The sequence below is a fragment of the Canis lupus genome, chromosome 12 (assembly GCF_003254725.2).
Source record: "Canis lupus dingo isolate Sandy chromosome 12, ASM325472v2, whole genome shotgun sequence".
Lineage (NCBI taxonomy): Eukaryota > Metazoa > Chordata > Mammalia > Carnivora > Canidae > Canis > Canis lupus.
Window position 1 is genome coordinate 24,360,204 of NC_064254.1, and position 18,828 is coordinate 24,379,031.

An 18,828-nucleotide genomic window follows, 5' to 3' on the forward strand; every position below is an offset into this window, starting at 1 on the left:
TAAGATTTCAAAACACAAATTCTGGGGCAGGGAGGGCACCCATTCAGACCATAGCAGCTGGGTATAGGGAAACCAGGAGGAATAGTGTTTACCTCAGGGCTAGTCACAACAGAAATGTTCCCAGCAGTAGGCTCAAAGGGAGAGGGAGGGAAATAGTTATTGCAAACTGAAAGGAGAAGATCATATAGACAAGTCTACTATAAAAGTCTGAGGTGACCCCCCAGGAAAGGAGGCGAGAGGATAAATTCTGCTTAACTTACTGTCCTCCCTCCTTCTGATCTCCTGCTTGGACACCCCATTGGCTGAATCCAACTGGGAAGAGGGTAAGGGAGCCCAAACAGGTCAGCCTTCTAACTTAGGCAGCAAAACAGAGATGGCTGGAGAACAGAGCTGCAGGACTAAAGAGAGGAGCTCCAGCACTTGTGTCTGAGCAGCACTACAGTCCTGAGAAGCAAGTCAAGGCTTCAGTCTCGAGGCAGACTACGAGGCAGAAACTTAAGCAAGGAGGGCCCTATGAGGGACTTAGTCAAGCGAAGAAAATAAAAACCTAGTTACTGGAGTTAACAGATTCTGTTGCAAAGGTGACTTGATGATTAGTTTCTAAGTTCCACACTAGAGACCTTCTTTAACCTGCTAATGAGTTAGCGATCAGAAGTGGTTGCCAAGGTCCACTAGAAACCCCAGTTCCTTCATCTGTCAAGTGTGAATAATAACTGTGCCTACCCTAGAGAGCTACTATGAGAATTAAACAAGGTAGTAGAGGTAAAGCGCTTAAAACAGTACCATATATATAGTAAGCACTCAGTAAATGTTAGCTATATTTTTGTTGTTATTAAGTGAAGGGGACACAATTGGAAAGATCTGAGGATATCATATAGGGCACTATGGGGAGCGAAATTGACTCCTTTCCTAGATAATGGTTAAGCCATTGCATGATATCATTGCTTATCAGTTCAATTAACTTTAGTAAAAGTATATCCATAAACCATGGGCCAATAAGGATGTTTTTCTTTCTTTTCCCATCATGGAAAGTTAAAAATGACTCACATCTATAGTCCCTCAAACATACTTAAAGTCTCCGAGCCTCACACATAGTCTCCAGTCTAATCTTAAGTAATGTGATTACAGTTTGACAGTGTTGCTGAATCATCCTAAAGTATATTGGTCATCTTTTTAATAAGGATATTCCTGGAATAACTTGGAAATTGAAAATGTGTTACGGGCACCTGGGTGGCTCGGTTGGATAAGTATCATAAGTATTGGACTCTTGGTTTCCGTTCGGTCGTGATCTCGGGGTTGCAGAATTGAGCTCCAAGTGCGGTTCCATACTAGGCACAGAGTCTACTTATCTCTCTCTTTCCCACTCTTCTGCTCCTCCCCCTCCCTTGCACATATTTGAGTGCTCTCTCTCACTCTCTCTCTCAAATTAATAAAATCTTTTTAAAAAAGAAAAGAAAGAAAATATGTTAGATGGAGGAACTGAAAAGAATTGAAGTGTTCCCTAATGGACATTGGTAAAACCTAGTAATTTCTAACCAGAAAGCAAGAGCACTTTGATGAGAAAGCTATCCAAGCACTTGTTCTGCTCCATAGAGTGCTGTGGGTATTGCAGGAGAAGACACCCAATGATTTTAAACCATTCTGATCTTGGTTACTCTTCATCCAACATATATATAATTTTCTAAAAATAATATGATCTCCCTCCCCCACGTCCCACCTCACTAGGGGCTGAGTTGAAACTAGTAGCCCATTTCACAGAAAACATTAAACTGACCACTGAATATTTAGAATTATGTTGGCACCATTTTCTTGGCATATAGGAACTCATTTGGAGTGAAGTCTTCAAGTCCGTATTCTGACCTCAATATTGCAAAGTACCTTTATGTCTATACATTACAAAACTAATATGTATAGAAAACAATCCAAAACTTCTGAAAATTATGTAAGGACATTTAAGCATTATTGTCGTGCTGTACTTGCCTTTACCAATTTATTTAGTTTACATTAGAGAATTTATATTTAGATGTAAAGGCTGATAAGACATCTGAATTATATTTTAATATTAATTTAGTTTCCTTAAATTTGGTGACTTTTGATTAACACAGTTTCAGAGGTAGATTTTGCATTTTGAATTCCTGCATTAATTGTATTGGCTTATTAAAAGTAAACCTAAATGCATTAAGAGTTTATATTTTTATTAACTTCATTTGCTTTCTTTAGTTACAAAGCTCCCCTTTCTCTGTCTTATTTCTTAGATATTATGTTTTTCATAATTTGGATATTGCTTGGAACAACATTCATACTATGGGCTATAACCCATTAGTGAGTTGTGAAATCAATTTATGTGCTATAATCAGCACTTTTAAAAGTGAAACAATACAGTAGATAGAATAGAAACTGAGAGAGTGCATCACATGCAGTAAGGGTAAGAATATTTCATGAAATTTTGTTGTAGTTTTGTGTGTGTTTCCTGGATCAAAATGTTAACTGTATTTTTTACTGTGAGCCACCAAAAATGGTTGAAAGCCACTGATTTATATTACCCAGTTAGCCACATATCATGGGTGTTCTCATGACTTGTGTTTATGTTTCATTTCACATCCTACAAGTACTATCCAGGGAATTAATGAAATGCTTTCTGCTAGCAAAAAATAAAGAGGGGAAGATAACTCCGTGGTGAATTTCCTACTATCAAGAATTAAGAGGAGAATTTAATATATAACCAAATTCACAATATCCTTTCTGAATTTGTTAATTGTCAGGTAATATAAACATTGAATCATCTGTCCCTAGATGTTAGAATACTGGCCTGAAGTCTACTGAAAAGTTGTCGTTCTAAAAGAGGTTCGATATGTCCCTTCTGGTTAGTCTTGAAAGAATTGTGTGTTTTTGAAGAAACTTGAGATTTGCTCCTTAACTAAATCATATTAGTAGTAAAAGATTTTAGTACAGGTAGGGATATTACAAAAACAATGTTTTTATAAACTAATTTTCCCCAATATTCTTATTATTCTTAACATAAAATTTACCATCTTAACCATTTTAAGGCATGTCATTTAGAGGCATTAAGTATATTCACATTGTTGTGTGACCATGACCACCAGCCATCTTCACAACCCTTTCATCTTGCAAAACTGAAATTCTATACCCAATTCAACAATAATCTCCTTTCCATTCCCTCCACCCTAGAGTTATACTCAACCCCAATGACCTAGGAACCTGGCATCTCTCACCATCACTAAATGATACTTAATAGGTCCGTATCAGTTAACCTGGCAAAATTTAATTTTATCAAATAATAATTTGCTGTGGGATCTTACATGCTGTGTATTATGTCTCTTGGGTACTGTTCTTAATTTATTAGTAATGTTCAGTGAAGTAAGGCACTGGGGAAAAAGACGTTAAAGCAGCTGTCTTGATCTGCAGGAAAAGAAATGAAGATGAAAGAAAAGAAAGCAGATGATATAGTTTAAACTCCATTTAAGTATGATAACTGAGCCCCCATGGGGTTCAGCAAACTACTGCTCATCTGCCTGCCACCTGTTTTTGTACAGCCTGTAAGCTAAGAATGTTCTTTACATTTTTAAATAGTTGAAAAAATCAATATAAGAAGACCATACCATGATATGTGAAAATTATGTAAAACTAAAGTTGCAGTGTCCATAAATAGTTTTATTACAACATATGCACACTTATGTTTTTACATATTGTTATGGTTGCTTTCATGCAATGAGGGCAGAGTTGAGTATTTGTGACAGAAACCGTATGAGGCAATCTCAGCACTTTATACTGCTGTTCAGTGCCCCACAAATCACAGTAATGCAGTTATAATAACTTCACGGTATTTTAGTATCATGCATATTGTCACACTGTGGCATCTTCTTTTATTTTTTTATTACTAGGGCATGCCAATCATGTCAAAAAACAAAGAAAGAGAAAACTCCACTCTTTAAAGCAGAGTGGAGTTTGGATTATTTTGTTATCAAATTAAGTGACAAAGCATTGTGTTCATGATACAGTGACACTGTAGGTGTACTAAAAGAACATGATATATGTCAACATTACCAAACTAAGCACTCATGACAATATTTCCAATTCACAGAACAGCAATAGCCAAAATGATTAGAAAATGTAAAGTGAAAAAAAAATAAAAAAATAAAAAAAAAAAAAGGAAAATGTAAAGTGAAGTATCTCATCCCTGAGATACTTCTTCACAAATTAATTTCTTCACAAAAATAAGAAATGGTGGTGCCTGGCTGGCTCAGTCAGTGGAGAATGCGACTCTTGGTCTTGGGGTCATAAATTCAGACCCCATGTTGGATGCAGAGCTTACTGAACAAACAAAGAAAATTAAATGAAAGTGAGTCTGTATCCAAAATAAGTTTCTGAGTGCTTCATTTGTTAGCCAAACAAGGAAAATCATTAACAGGTAGTGAGTTAATTAAACCATACTTCATTGCAGTAGCTAAAGACATGTGCCCAGAAAAAAAATTAACTTACTTAAGATCATTAGATTCTCAGCAAAAACAGTTGCTCAAAGAACTGAGAACATCAGGAAGAATATAATAATCAATTAAAACGCACAGCAAATGACTTTGAGTTTTTCTTGGTGTTTGGTGGGTCAATAGATGCCACTGATACTGCTCAGTTCTTGTTTATTTGGGAGTAATTGCTGAGTATAGAGTGACAGACAAATTAACGTCTGTAAACAGTCTTTGTGAAACAACTATGGAAGAGAATATTTTCAAAGAAGTTGAGAAAACAATGATTCAGCACAACCTGAAGCAGAATCTACTAAGATGTGTTACAACTGATGGGGTAAAAATGTGTGTGAAGCAGAAAAAGGTTTAGTAAGACAAATTTACAAAACTTTGAAAATATAAGGTGTTTAAAGCCTACTGTTGGGCAGCCCTCGTGGCGCAGCGGTTTAGCGCCGCCTGCAGCCCAGGATGTGATCCTGGAGACCCTGGATCGAGTCCCACATCGGGCTTCCTGCATGGGGCCTGCTTCTCCCTCTGCCTGTGTCTCTGCCTCTCTCTCGCTCTCTCTGAATGAATAAATAAATAAATCTTTTAAAAATAAAAATAAAAAAATAAAGCCTACTGTTACTCATTTTATTATTTATCAGTAGGTACTTTGCAGAAGACATTCAAACTTATGACTTGTTTTTTAAATAGCTTTATTGAAGTGTTATTCACATGCCACGCAATTCACCCATTTGAAGTATACAATTCAATATTTTTTTTTGTATATTCACAGAGTTGTGCAATCACCACCGCAACCCAAGTTTAAAAAACATTTTTGTTCTCTCTGAATGAAAGGACATTCTTTTTTTTCAAACATGGAATACATAAAATTTCATTGCAGGTCAGCATTAACAAATAAATACTTGCAAATGATTTTGATGAAAGGGAAAACTTTAAACCCCAATTAAACAAGATGTCATTTTTTTTAGTTCTATTCTCATTAGTTGAACTGTCTTACAAAAAGTTCTATCCAATTATTAGTAGTATATTTTCAGTTATATAAATAAAATTTTGTGAAAATTTGTTTTCTCTTTTGCTATATAAGAATTGCATAGTATCCTTGATTTTGCCTCTTGACCTGCAAAGCCTAAAATATTTAATATGTGACCCTTTACAGAAAATGTTTGTTGACCTTGCTCTGGGTAAATTGATTAACAATATTTGCTAGGAGTGGAGATTTTATCTATGGAATGCTCTTAATTGATATACCTGATTTAGGATTGTTTATGGCTGACATTTCTAGAATGTATGGGTTTATAACTTCCTAGAAAAGGTCATGCAAGCTATTCAACTCTGAGGTATAAAATGGAGATATAAAATGGAAATGTGTGACAACTTAAACTCTCCACTATGCAAGGTGACCCTCAAACCTCATTTAGAGACCTCACTTATCCTAGTCAAGAGAATACCAACCTGATCTGAGAAGGAACACAACCTACAAAGCCAGCAGGATGCCCTAGACCTCTCCCTACTTGACCTGTGCCTCTTGATTTCTTATATCATTGAAATTATTAATAAAGTTTGATGTTAGGTAAAATCCCTGATATTTGTGAGTCAGATGTGACAGTCCAGTCCCATGTGTGAGTTCAAATATTATTCATATATATTTAAAAACCTAAAGTAAGTTTTCCGAAAGTCACAACAAGCAATTTTTGCTAGACAATCCCAAATATTAATTTATGCTTAAAGAATGATGAATTTCTCTTAAAGTAGGTAAAAGTACCATATTTCCTAAAAGAATTATTTAGTATAATTTGATAAGGAGCACATGTTACCTTCTGTTACCTTTAAGTTCAGCCCCTTCTGTATTTAAAGTGTTATTATTTATAATTAAATATCTTTTCACAGAAAAAATCAATATACGCAAGTAATAAGGATGCTAAGACCAAATGCACATCATCTGTGCATAGCAAAAATTAAATTTGATCATTTCAACCCTGCTACTACCTAAGAATTGTCATCTGCTTTTCAGGTTTTGAAAAATGATTAACCCTTAAATTTTTTTGTGAAATACATCTTTGCTTTTGAGACATATTTTTCTTCCATTCTTTATGGTAAATTCTTAAATTTACACCAAGTAAAATCTTCCACCTCAAAAGTAGAGAGTTTTCAGAAAAAAACCAAAACAAACTTCTAAACAATTCTTATTGATCTGCCTTGGAATATGTTGATCCTGGTGAGATCTACTATTAATGCCCTTTATAACTTCAGTCCTGTGAAATACTGTTTGCATAAATCTATTATGTTTCTATGTTGGTTTTTAGACTCCTTATAACTGACAGACAAGAAAAAAACTTGTGAAGATGGAAAATTTTTTTACACTATTTCATTTTATAAGTGACAACTCGCTGCATATTACTCACATAATGGAAATGTGACATCCCCATGATGATGATGAAATTGAAAGATTTTGAATCAAATGAAAATGTGTACAAAATTGGTCAACAGGAGATAGGAAGCATTTAGTAAAAGTACTTTACTTGAGTGGCTAATGCCGTTATGAAACATACAGTGGTAAATACATTATGTATCCTTTTTTGTTTTTGTTTTTAAGGAAAAGCGTTAATTTGGGGGCTACATCCAGAATAGCATCATCTACATGAGTATTCCCTCTTCCTACAATTTCAGAAAATCTTTGATAACTACTTGAGAAAATGCAGAAGATCTTGCAAACAGATGACATTACCAATACCCAAGCTCTTAGGAAAGGAAAGAGGAAAAGGACAGAGACAATGGACTCAGAGAATGCAAATAGTGACATGGATAAAGGACAGGTTGGTGTTGTTACCTTGATAGAATTTTATTATCTAGCTCCAGCATAATTCCATATCCTTTTCATAACTTATTACTTTAGTACTTTCTCTTCTTCTATTAACTTATTATTCCCTTTAATTCTTTATTCAAGCAAGGGAATAAAATTTCATGTTCTCTTTGTAATGTTGAATAAGTTGAGTTAGAAATATACTCAACAGACATTTTTACCTGCTTCTATTTAAATATGGCCAATTATGCCAGTGTTCAAACTTTCCCTCATATTCTGGGAAATGAAAGTGCAGCAAACTGTCAGAAACTATTTTTCCTCTCAAAAAGTACTAAAGAAATGGAAATACCTCTTCTTTAAGATTTACTATTTCTTTTCTTTTTTAACTCTTGGGCCCATATTCATCACTGGTTTGGTCTGGGCTCCTTTCTAATTTTTATTTATCTATTCCTTTTTAATCTGAATTCCCCACTCCCATTGTTCTCTTATGCTTTGGACAACCCAACAATGTGTTTATACAGTTTCATTTTATTTGTGTGCCTTTGCAATACATATATTTGTATAAGTCTTTTATTTTTTTTTGTATAAGTCTTTTAATACATGTAGTATATACATAGTGTATTCTTAATTTTTTAAATACATACTATACATTCTCATTGTTTAAAATATTTTTCAGTCTTCTGGGGGCAGTGTCTAGAGGCATTCAGGATGTTCCAGCATGTGATGCACTATCATAGAGTATTATACAATACAGCCTCTAGCAAAACTAGGCTGTCCCCAATGCTGGTAATGGAATTGTTTACCTTTATACCAAGAATATTGGGAAACCAGCAAAATTTGCATGTGGAGTGTGCTCAGTCCATTTTTAAGGAACTTGTGCTGTGAGACTTTAAGTTCTTAGGAGGTTCTAGGGGCGCCTGGGTGGCTCCGTTGGTTAAATGTCTGACTCTTGATTTCAGCTCAGGTCATGATCTCAGAGTTCCTGAGATCCAGCTGGGTAGGGCTCCTCCCTCAGCCAGGAGTCTGCTTGAGATTCTCGCTCTCCCTCTCCTTCTTCCTCTCCCCCTGCTCACGTGAGTGTGCACGCTCTGTCTCAAATAAATAAATAAAATTTTAAAGTTCTTACGAAGTTCTCTAAAATGAAAAACATGGCAGTGAGGCCCATGGTAGTTCCACATGCGCTAGATGTGTGCATGACAGGATCAAGTGCAGTTTCTTTATATAAGGAGCAGAAAATCATTGTGAAAGTGTTGAAGGCACAAGAACACAGTCAGAAAGCTAAATAAAAAATAAGGCTTTTCTGAGTTAAAAAGAAGTTTAAATACATATTTTATACATATATAAATACAAATATATATATTTATATATATAATATATTTTTTTAAGGTAAACAGTGAAAATTCTCCCTCACATCCCTATCTCCCATCCACCCTGTTCCCACCTCCTACCCACCCACTACATGTAACCACATTTATTGCTCTCTTATCTATCTTTCCAGTATTTCTTTGTTTAAATAAAGGAAATATAAATACAGATATTTTTGTTCTCTCTTTTGCACAAAAAAGTAACTTACCAGATACACTGCTTTGTACTTTGCCTTTTTACATAATATTTTTTGAAGATCTTTCCACGGGAATATAGAGAACTTTCTCTTTTTTACAGCTCCATATTATTCCACTATGTCTATGTACTAGTCTTTATTTAGCCAATCCCACATGATGGACTTGGCTTATTTCTAATTCTTTCCGTCTTAAAAATCACACTGCATTGTACAACTTTATGGATACATCATTGAGTAGTACGCTGATATCATAATATATGCTTCAATCTGTTTCTGATTTTTCAATCAGCACTGTTTTTAACATCTACCTATATTACTATTATACATTAGATCTGTGTGTCTATTCACTGCATAGCACCAGATTTTACTTAAGCTTTTCTGCAGTAATGAAAACCTAAATTTCCTGCAACATCTTGGTACTATAAACAATGAAAAAATAAATCACCTCATACCTGTTCTTTTAAGAAACAAATATACAAGTATATATTTCTGTGCATAGATTTCATTATTACATGTATGTGTGTATATGTCATATATAACATATATAAAGGTAATGAAAATTACTATTATCATATATAGGCAAGTAGTTAATGTACTCACATTAGCTCTATAAATCCTAAACAAAAATTGATGGATTTGGTTAAATAAAAATGAAAGATGTTTTTGAAAAGTGAAGGATGCCACACTTCTATGGAGAGAAATTAGAAGAAATTAGAATGTATGATCTAGTTCTTGCCATTTTTAGCAAGTTCCTACAAGAAAGAAGTGAAGTCAAACAAAAGCTAATCTATTTGCAAGCAGCAATGAAAGATATAAAGTTAATAGACAAATATCAGATTGGGAAAAGATATTTGTAAAAACTAAAACCACAAGAGACTAACTTTCTTCAATAGATAAGGCATCTGCACAAATCAGTAATAATAGAACAGGAAACTATCTAGAATAGACTAAAAAACCCAACAGAAAAGATAAGAGCCCAGTAGAAAAGTAGATAGTGACAGAGACTGCTACTTCTCTCCAGCTGTGTGTTCTTCCATTCTTCTTACAGTGATAGGTTTTTAGATGGGCAGGTAGCTGTCAGCTAAAGATTACATTTCCCAGGCTCTTATGCATCTCAGTGTGGCTATGTTGACTAAATGTCCATTAATAAGGTAGGAGTAGAAGCAATGTGTACCACTACTGGATCATGACCTTAAAAGGAATGGCCATGTCTTCTGCTTGTACTCTTCTGTTGGCAGAGACAAAGGCATGATGCTGGAGCTGGAATAGTCACTTAAGACCCAGGCATAGAGGCTGCGTGTTGGGTAAGGTAGACCAGCAAGATAAGAGACATCCTCAACATTGTGGAGCTGCCATAGTAAACTCTCATTTCCCTTGCTCTTACGTGAAAGGGAAGTAAAGTTCCATCATTGTAAGCCATTGTTATATTTGGGTCATTGTTACAGCCTTTGAAACACATCCCAACTAATGCAGATTTTGGTATCTAGAAGCAAGATATCCAAATCTGACATATGTTTGAATTACTTAGAGATCATCAGATTGTGGTCCAAAAAAGTTGAGATTTAACATGTTGAAAAGCTGTTAACTCATTGGACCTTTGTAACATATTTGATAAAACTGTTACCTGGAATACCTTGGGAGGCAGACCATGTGCTTACTGAGCCTGGGAAAAGAAGGAACTTTGATGTGCATCCATGACTTCTTGTCAGTGCTAGTCAGTTTGCAGAGATGAAGGTTTTCTCCTTCAACCTACACTTAGAATGCAGTCTACAATCTAAATTTACTGGTAATCAGTAATGTTAAATCATCAAGCTTTGGAAAAAGCCAATTATTTTTATGTCTAAATAGCAAGAGGTAAGACTGTGACCTCAACGCTTTCTCAAGAGCTTCTCTTGATATCCATTGAGATCCATCCCAACAGTAAGCATCAACTTCCATGTGTTACCTTCAGCCTTATTGTTTCACATGGCCACTAGGTAACATCCATAACTTGGAGAGAAAAGACGCTGAGTGTAGATGCAGCTCTACAATGTTGAGGATGTCTCTTATCTTGCTGGTCTACCTTACCCAACACGCAGCCTCTATGCCTGGGTCTTAAGTGACTATTCCAGCTCCAGCATCATGCCTTTGTCTCTGCCAACAGAAGAGTACAAGCAGAAGACATGGCCATTCCTTTTAAGGTCATGATCCAGTAGTGGTACACATTGCTTCTACTCCTACCTTATTAATGGACATTTAGTCAACATAGCCACACTGAGATGCATAAGAGCCTGGGAAATGTAATCTTTAGCTGACAGCTACCTGCCCATCTAAAAACCTATCACTGTAAGAAGAATGGAAGAACACACAGCTGGAGAGAAGTAGCAGTCTCTGTCACTATCTACTTTTCTACTGGGCTCTTATCTTTTCTGTTGGGTTTTTTAGTCTATTCTAGATAGTTTCCTGTTCTATTATTACTGATTTGTGCAGATGCCTTATCTATTGAAGAAAGTTAGTCTCTTGTGGTTTTAGTTTTTACAAATATCTTTTCCCAATCTGATATTTGTCTATTAACTTTATATCTTTCATTGCTGCTTGCAAATAGATTAGCTTTTGTTTGACTTCACTTCTTTCTTGTAGGAACTTGCTAAAAATGGCAAGAACTAGATCATACATTCTAATTTCTTCTAATTTCTCTCCATAGAAGTGTGGCATCCTTCACTTTTCAAAAACATCTTTCATTTTTATTTAACCAAATCCATCAATTTTTGTTTAGGATTTATAGAGCTAATGTGAGTACATTAACTACTTGCCTATATATGATAATAGTAATTTTCATTACCTTTATATAAGTTATATATGACATATACACACATACATGTAATAATGAAATCTATGCACAGAAATATATACCTGTATATTTATAAAATAATGTGACTGAGTGTATACATTATAAACCATACAATAATGTAATTGTATTTTTTATAACTTTTCTAATCAAGCTTTCATTTCTCCATCCTTGCTTAATAAGAAAGAAAAAACTTAAACTTATTTATTCACAGTGAATTACAATTAGAATGTTTCAGTTTTTATAAGTCCCTTTGAACCGTTAGTATATTTTAGTCATTTAAAGATTTAAGCCTTTATGGATTCTAAGTCTTATCTTCCACCATTTTATTATTTTTTTTCCTAGAAAGTGACCCAAATTTTCAGGTCTTACTTATCATCCTAGCAACTGAGGGAGGATAACTGGTCTTCTGCTGAGGTTCTAACTTTCCTGCTTGACTCCTAACCGTTAAGTAGTATTACTGTTGAGGTACAGCCAAGCCTTCCAGATCCTTTGGGGTTTCTGTTGGCACAGCATCCTGAAGTTTGCCACTCACTGCCATCTTCTTGTTTATTTTTTTCATAATGATAAGTATATGCTTTAATCCCCATCACCTATTTCCCCCATCTCCATTCCCATCTTCCCTCTAGTAACCATCAGTTTGTTCTCTATAATTACGTCTGTTTTTTGGTTTTTATCTTTCTCTTTTTCTTCTTTGCCTATTTGTTTTCTTTCTTAAATTCCACATATTAGTGAAATCATATAGTATTTGTCTTTCTCTGAATGACTTATTTTTCTTAGTATTATGCTTTCTAGCTCCATCCATGTCATTACAAATAGCAAGATTTCATTTTTTATGGCTGAGTAATGTTCCATTATTTTTATCCATTCATCTGTTGATGGACACTTGGGCTGCTTCCATAGTTTGGCTATTGTAAAGAATATTGTAATAAATGGTGGTACATGTATCCCTTTGAATTAGTGTTTTTGTATTCTTTGGGTAAATACCCAGTAGTATGATTCCTGGATTGTAGGGTGGCTCTATTTTTTTTTTTTTTTTTTTGAGGAAACTGCATACTGATTCTACAGTGGCTGTACTAGTTTACATTCCCACCAATAGTGCAAGAGGGTTCCTTTTTCTCCACATCTTCACCAACACTTCTTGTTCCTTGTGTTTTTTATTCTACCATTCTGACAGGTGTGAGATGATATTTCATTGTGGTTTTGATTTGCATTTCCCTGTTGATGAGTGATGTTGAGCATCTTTTCATGTGTCTGTTGGCCGTTTGGATGTCTTTGTTGGAGAAATGTCTGTTCATGTCTTCGGCTCATTTTTTAATTGGATTGTTTATTTTTGGGGTGTTGAGTTATATAAGTTCTTTATATATTTTGATACTAATTCTTTATTGGGTATGTCATTTGCAAATATCTTGTTTCATTCCATGGGTTGCCTTTTAGTTTTGTTGATTATTTCCTTTACTGTGCAGAAACACGGTGGTATAGTTATTTATTTTGTATTTGTTTGTAAATTATGTATTTATTTTAATGTAGCCCCAATAGTTTATTTTTGCTTTTATTTCCCTTGTTACTGGAGACATATCTAGAAAAATATTGCTATAACCAATGTCAGAGAAACTACTGTCTATACTCTCTTCAAGGAGTTTTATGGATTTAGGTCTTTAATCTATTTTGAGTTTATTTTTGTGTATGGTGAAAATAAGTGGTCTAGTCTAATTCCTTTGCATGTGGCTATCCAGTTTTCCCAGCACTATTTGTTGAAAAGACTGTCTTTTACCCATTGGATATTCTTTTCTACTTGTCGAAGATTAATTGACCATATAATTGTGGGTTTATTTCTGGGTTTTCTCTTCTATTCCATTTATCTATATGTCTATTTTTATGCTGGTACCATAATGTTTTAATTACTAACACTTTGTAATATAACTTGAAGTCTGGAATTATGGTACCTCCAGTTTTATTTTTCTTTTTCAAGATTGCTTTGGCCATTCAAGGTCATTTGTGGTTTCCATACAAATTTTAGGATTGTTTATACTCACTGTGTAAAAAATGCTGTTAGTATTTTGATAAGGATTGCATTAAATCTGTAGATTGCTTTGACTAGTATGGACATTTTCACAATATTTGTTTTTCCAACCCATGAGTATGGAATGTCTTTCCATTTCTCTGTATCCACTTGAATTTCTTTCATCAATGTTTAATGGTTTTCAGAGTGCGGGTTTTTCACCTTTTTGGATGAGTTTATAACTAGATATTTATTGTGTTTGGCACAATTGTAAATGGGATAATTTTCTTCATTTCACTTTCTGCTACTTCATTATTAGTGTGTAAGAATGCAACAGATTTCTGTACATTGATATTGTATCCTGCGACTTCACTGAATTCATTTATCAGTTCTAGTAGTTTTTTGGTGAAGTCTTTAGAGTTTTCTATAAATAGTATTATGTCATCTGCAAATGATGAGAATTTTACTTCTTCCTTACCAGTTTGGTTGCCTTTTCTTTATGTTGTATAATTGCTGTGGCTAGGCTTCCAGTACTATATTGAATAAAAGTGGTGAGAGTGGACCTCCTTATATTTTTCCTAACCTTAAGGGAAAGCTTTCAGTTGTTCATCTTTTAAGTATGATTTTGACTGTGGGTTTTTCATTTAAGGCATTTATTACATTGAGGTTATATTCCCTCTAGAACTACATTGCAGAGGGTTTTTATCATGAATGGATATTGTACTTTCTCAAATGCTTTTTCTGCATCTATTGGAATGATCATGTGGTTTTTATCCTTTCTCTCATTGATGTGATATATCATGTTGATTGTTTTGTAAATATCGAACCACCTCTGCATCCTGGGAATAAACTCCACTTGTTTGTAGTGAATGATTTTTTTTTTTTATGTGTTGCTGGATTTGGTTTTGCTAATATTTGGTTGAGGACTTTTGTACCATAGTCATGACATATACTGGCCTGTAGTTCTCTTTTTCTGTGGTGTCTTTATATGGCTTTGGTGTCAGAGTGATGTCAGAGTGATACTGGCCTCATAGAATGAATTTCAAGTTTTCTTTCCTCTTCATGTTTTATAATAGTTTGAGAAGAATAGATAATTAACTCTTTTTTAAATGTTTGGTAGAATTCACCTGTGTGGCTGTCTATTCCTGGATTTTTGTTTTTGAGGAGTTTTTAAATTACTAATTCAATTTCACTTCTGGTAATTGGCCTGAATAGGCCAATTCTTGCTTTAGTTTTGGTAGGTGATATATTTCTAGGAATGTACTTATTTCTTCAAAGTTGTCTAATTTGTTAGCATATAGGTTTTCATAATCTGTTACAATTGTTTGTATCTCTGTGGTGGTGTTTGAAATTTCTCCTCTTTCATTAATGATTTTGTTTATTTGGATCCTCTTTATCTTTTTTTTTTAAGATTTTATTTATTTATTCATGATACACATAGAGAGAGAAAGAGAGAGAGAGAAAAAGAGAGAGAGAGAGGCAGAGACACAGGCAGGGGAAGAAGCAGGCTCCACGCAGGGAGCCTGACGTGGGACTCGATCCTGGGACTCCAGGACTGCACCCTGGACCAAAGGCAGGTGCCAAACCGCTGAGCCACCCAGGGATCCCCTCTTTATCTTTTTTTTATGAGTCTGGTTAGAGGTTTATTGATTTTGTTGATCTTTTCAAAGAACCACTTCCTGGTTTCATTAATCTGTTCTATTGTTTTTTCAGTTTCTATATCACTTACTTCTCTTCTAATCTTTATTATGTCCTTCCTTTTGCTGGGCTAGTGTTTTGTTTGTTTGTTTTTTTTCTAGTTCCTTTAGGTGTAAAGTTAGGTTGTTTATTTGAGATTTTTCTTACTTCTTGTGGTAGACCTGTAGTGCTATAAACTTCCCTCTCAACACTACTTTTGCTGCATCCCAAAGATTTTGGACCATTATGTTTTCATTTTCATTTATTTCCATGTAATTTTTAAATTTATTATTTGATTTCTTGTTTGTTCCATTCATTGTTTAATAGCATGTTATTTAACCTCTATGTATTTTTGCTCTTCCCAGATTTTTTTCCTGTGGTTGATTCTAGTTTCATAGTGTTGTGGTCAGAACAGATGTATGACATGACTTTGATTTTTTTTAACTTGTTGAGACCTGTTTTGTGGCCTAATATGTGATTTGTTTGGGAGAATATTCCATATGCACTTGAAAAGAATATATATTCTGCTATTTTAAAATGGAATATTCTGAATATGTCTGTTACGTACATCTAGTCCAGTTTGTCATTCAAAGCCACTGTTTCTTTGTTGATATTCTGTTTGGATAGTTTGTCCATCAGTGCAGGTGCGGTGTTAAAGTCCCCTACTATTATATTACCACTGATTATATCCTTTAGTTCTGTTATTAACTGTTTTATGTACTTGGGTGTTCCAATGTTGGGTATATAAATATTTACAATTGTTGTATCCTCTTGTTGGATTGTTTCCATTATTATTGTATAGTGTCCTTCTTTGTCTCTTTTTACAGTTTTTATTTTAAAGTCTATTTTGTCAAGTATAAGGATTGCTACCTGGCTTTCCTTTGACATCTGTTTGCATGATAAATGTTTCTCCATCCCCTCAGTTTCAATCTGCAGCTGTCTTTGGTCTGAAATGAGTCTTTTGCAGGTGGAAAATAGATGGGTCCTATTTTTTTTATCCATTCTGTCACCCCATGTCTTTTGACTGGAATGTTAAATCCCTTTACATTCAAAGTAATTATTTTTAGATATATATTTATTGCCATTTTATTATTTGTTTTGTGTTTTTTTCCCTAGATTTTCTCTGATCCTTTCTTTTCTTGCTCTCTTTCATGATTTGTTGGCCTCTTTTAGTGATACATTTGGATTCTTTTCTCTTTACTCTTTACATATCTTCCTGGTTTTTTATTTGTGGTTACCATTATGTTTGTATATAACATCTTCTGCATAGAAAACCCTATATTAGGTTGATGATTGCTTAATTTTGAAACCATTCTTTACTCTTCTCCCCTCATTTTAGGTATATGGTGTCATATTATCCTTTCATTTTGTGAATACCCTTCACTGGTTTTTACAAAAATACTTACTTACACTGCTTTGTATTTTTTACTTTTCATACTCTCATTTATGGTCTTTCCTTTCCATTTAAAGAGTCTTCTTTAATATTTCTTCTAGGGCAGGTTTAGTGGTCATGAACCTCTTTATTTTTTGTTTGTCTGAGAAACTCTTTATCTCTCCTTCTATTCTGAATAATAGCCTTGCTGAATAGAATATTATTGGCTTCAGATTTTTCCTTTCAGCCCTTTGAATATATCATACCACTCCCAAATGGCCTGCAAAGTTTCTGCTGAAAAATCCACTGATAGCCTTATGGAGTTTCCTTTGTACGTGACTGTCTTCTTTTCTCTTGCTGCTTTGAAATATTTTTTCTTTATCATTACTTTTTGCCTCTTTAATTACTACATGTCTTGGTATGGACCTCCTTGGGTTGGATTTTTGCAGGGATCTCTGTACCTCCCAGATCAGAATATCCATTTCCTTCCCCAAATTAGGGAAGTTTTCAGCTATTATTTCTTCAAATAAATTTTTCTTTTTTATTGGGGGGGTAAGTTGTAATTTTTTATTGGAAAACAAATATACAACTTGGAATGGATTTGAGGCAAATTATGCCATAAGCAGATTTTCTTTAAGTGGCTAAAACAAAGTTTAAAAAGCAAGTAACAATAAAAGAAAATGTTTCTGGTACAGGACAAGCAGTACAAAAAAAATTGCGTATGAGTACCTGGATAATACACCCGTTTTGCAATAGTGCAACTTTTAAGTACATATTGTTGACTGTCCATAGTCCACGCAGTTACAACTCCACACTTCAAAAACAACATGCTGACAGTTCCTAAAGAAAACTACTTAAGAAAAAGGCATAACCCAGATATTCCCTCATTTGACCAACTCCATTTAAGTTTAGATGTGCAGAAGGGCTTAGATCTATCCAGAGTAAGCCACATGCAACATGCTACTTGATCAATTTTCTAAAATAAGGTTTCAGGACAATGATAGTAAGATAAGGGAAGAAAACATGGAGTAATGAAATCCTAATTACTATACATGCATATTTTTTGACAGCAGGGGGAAACCTTTTACAGATAAGTTACAAAGAAAAGGCAAATAAACAATTTTGTACAAGAAATTTAACACATTCTGTACAATGTCTTCACTTTGCTGTCATCATTTGTACAAACTCTTCATAGTTTACTTGACCATCACCATGAATATCTGCTTCCCTGATCATTTCATCAACCTCTTCATCTGTTAACTTCTCTCCCAGGTTTGTCATCACATGGCAAAGCTCTGCTGCACTAATATAGCCATTGCCATCCTTATCAAACACATGGAATGCTTCTCTAATTTCTTCTTCACTGTCTGTGTCTTTCATTTTTCTTGCCATCATTGTCAGAAATTCCGGGAAGTCAATTGTGCCATTACCATCAGCATCTACTCCATTAATCATGTCCTGTAACTCTGCTTCTGTGGGATTCTGCCCAAGAAACCTCATTACAGTTCCCAATTCCTTTGTTGTTATAGTTCCATCACCATCCTTGTCAAATAGTGAAAAAGCTTCTTTGAATTCTGCAGTCTGCTCCTCAATTGATCAGCCATCCTGCAAGCGCTACCAGTCTCCAAGAAGTGACCACACAACCACTTAGCTCGCTCGCCCCACTCGGATTCCAGATAAATTTTTCTGCCCGTTTTCTTTCTCTTCTTCTGAGATCCCTCTAATGAAAATTTTATTATGCTTGATAGAGTCGCTGATTTCCCAGAGACTGTTCTCAATTTGCATAATTTTCTTTCTTCTCCTTAGCTCAGCTTGGTTACTTTCCATTACTCGGTCTTCCAGGTCATTAATTCATTCCTCTTCTTCATCTAGTCTGTTATTTATTCCATCAAGTGTATTTTTTAAAAGATTTTTTATTTATTTGGGAGAGAGAGAGCACATAAGCAGAGGGAAGGGCAGAGAGAGCAGGAAAAGTAGACTCCCCACTCAGCAGGAAGCCTGATGTGGGTCTTGATCCCAGGACCCTGGGATCATGACCTGAGCTGAGAGATGCTTAACTGATTGAGCCACCCAGGTGCCCCAACCATCAAGTGTATTTTTAA

The 18,828-nt window shown here is 34.7% G+C and overlaps 1 protein-coding gene and 1 pseudogene across 6 annotated transcripts in view; one reads left to right on the forward strand and one right to left on the reverse strand.

Moving 5' to 3' along the window:
• BEND6 (BEN domain containing 6) overlaps window positions 1-18,828 on the forward strand; it is a 59,290-nt gene that overhangs the window by 12,599 nt on the left and 27,863 nt on the right. For 3 of the 6 annotated variants that reach the window (XM_049092209.1, XM_035698106.2, XM_035698105.2), the window contains exon 2: window positions 7,081-7,300. The exons of 2 other annotated variants lie outside the window; for them this stretch is intronic. In XM_049092209.1, the coding sequence (XP_048948166.1) occupies window positions 7,181-7,300 (120 nt within the window). In that variant the 5' untranslated portion in view covers window positions 7,081-7,180. The remainder of the gene's footprint in view (window positions 1-7,080; window positions 7,301-18,828) is intronic. One more of the 6 variants, XM_035698107.2, reaches the window with a different exon arrangement.
• LOC112641832 (calmodulin-A-like) lies at window positions 17,277-18,422 on the reverse strand (annotated as a pseudogene).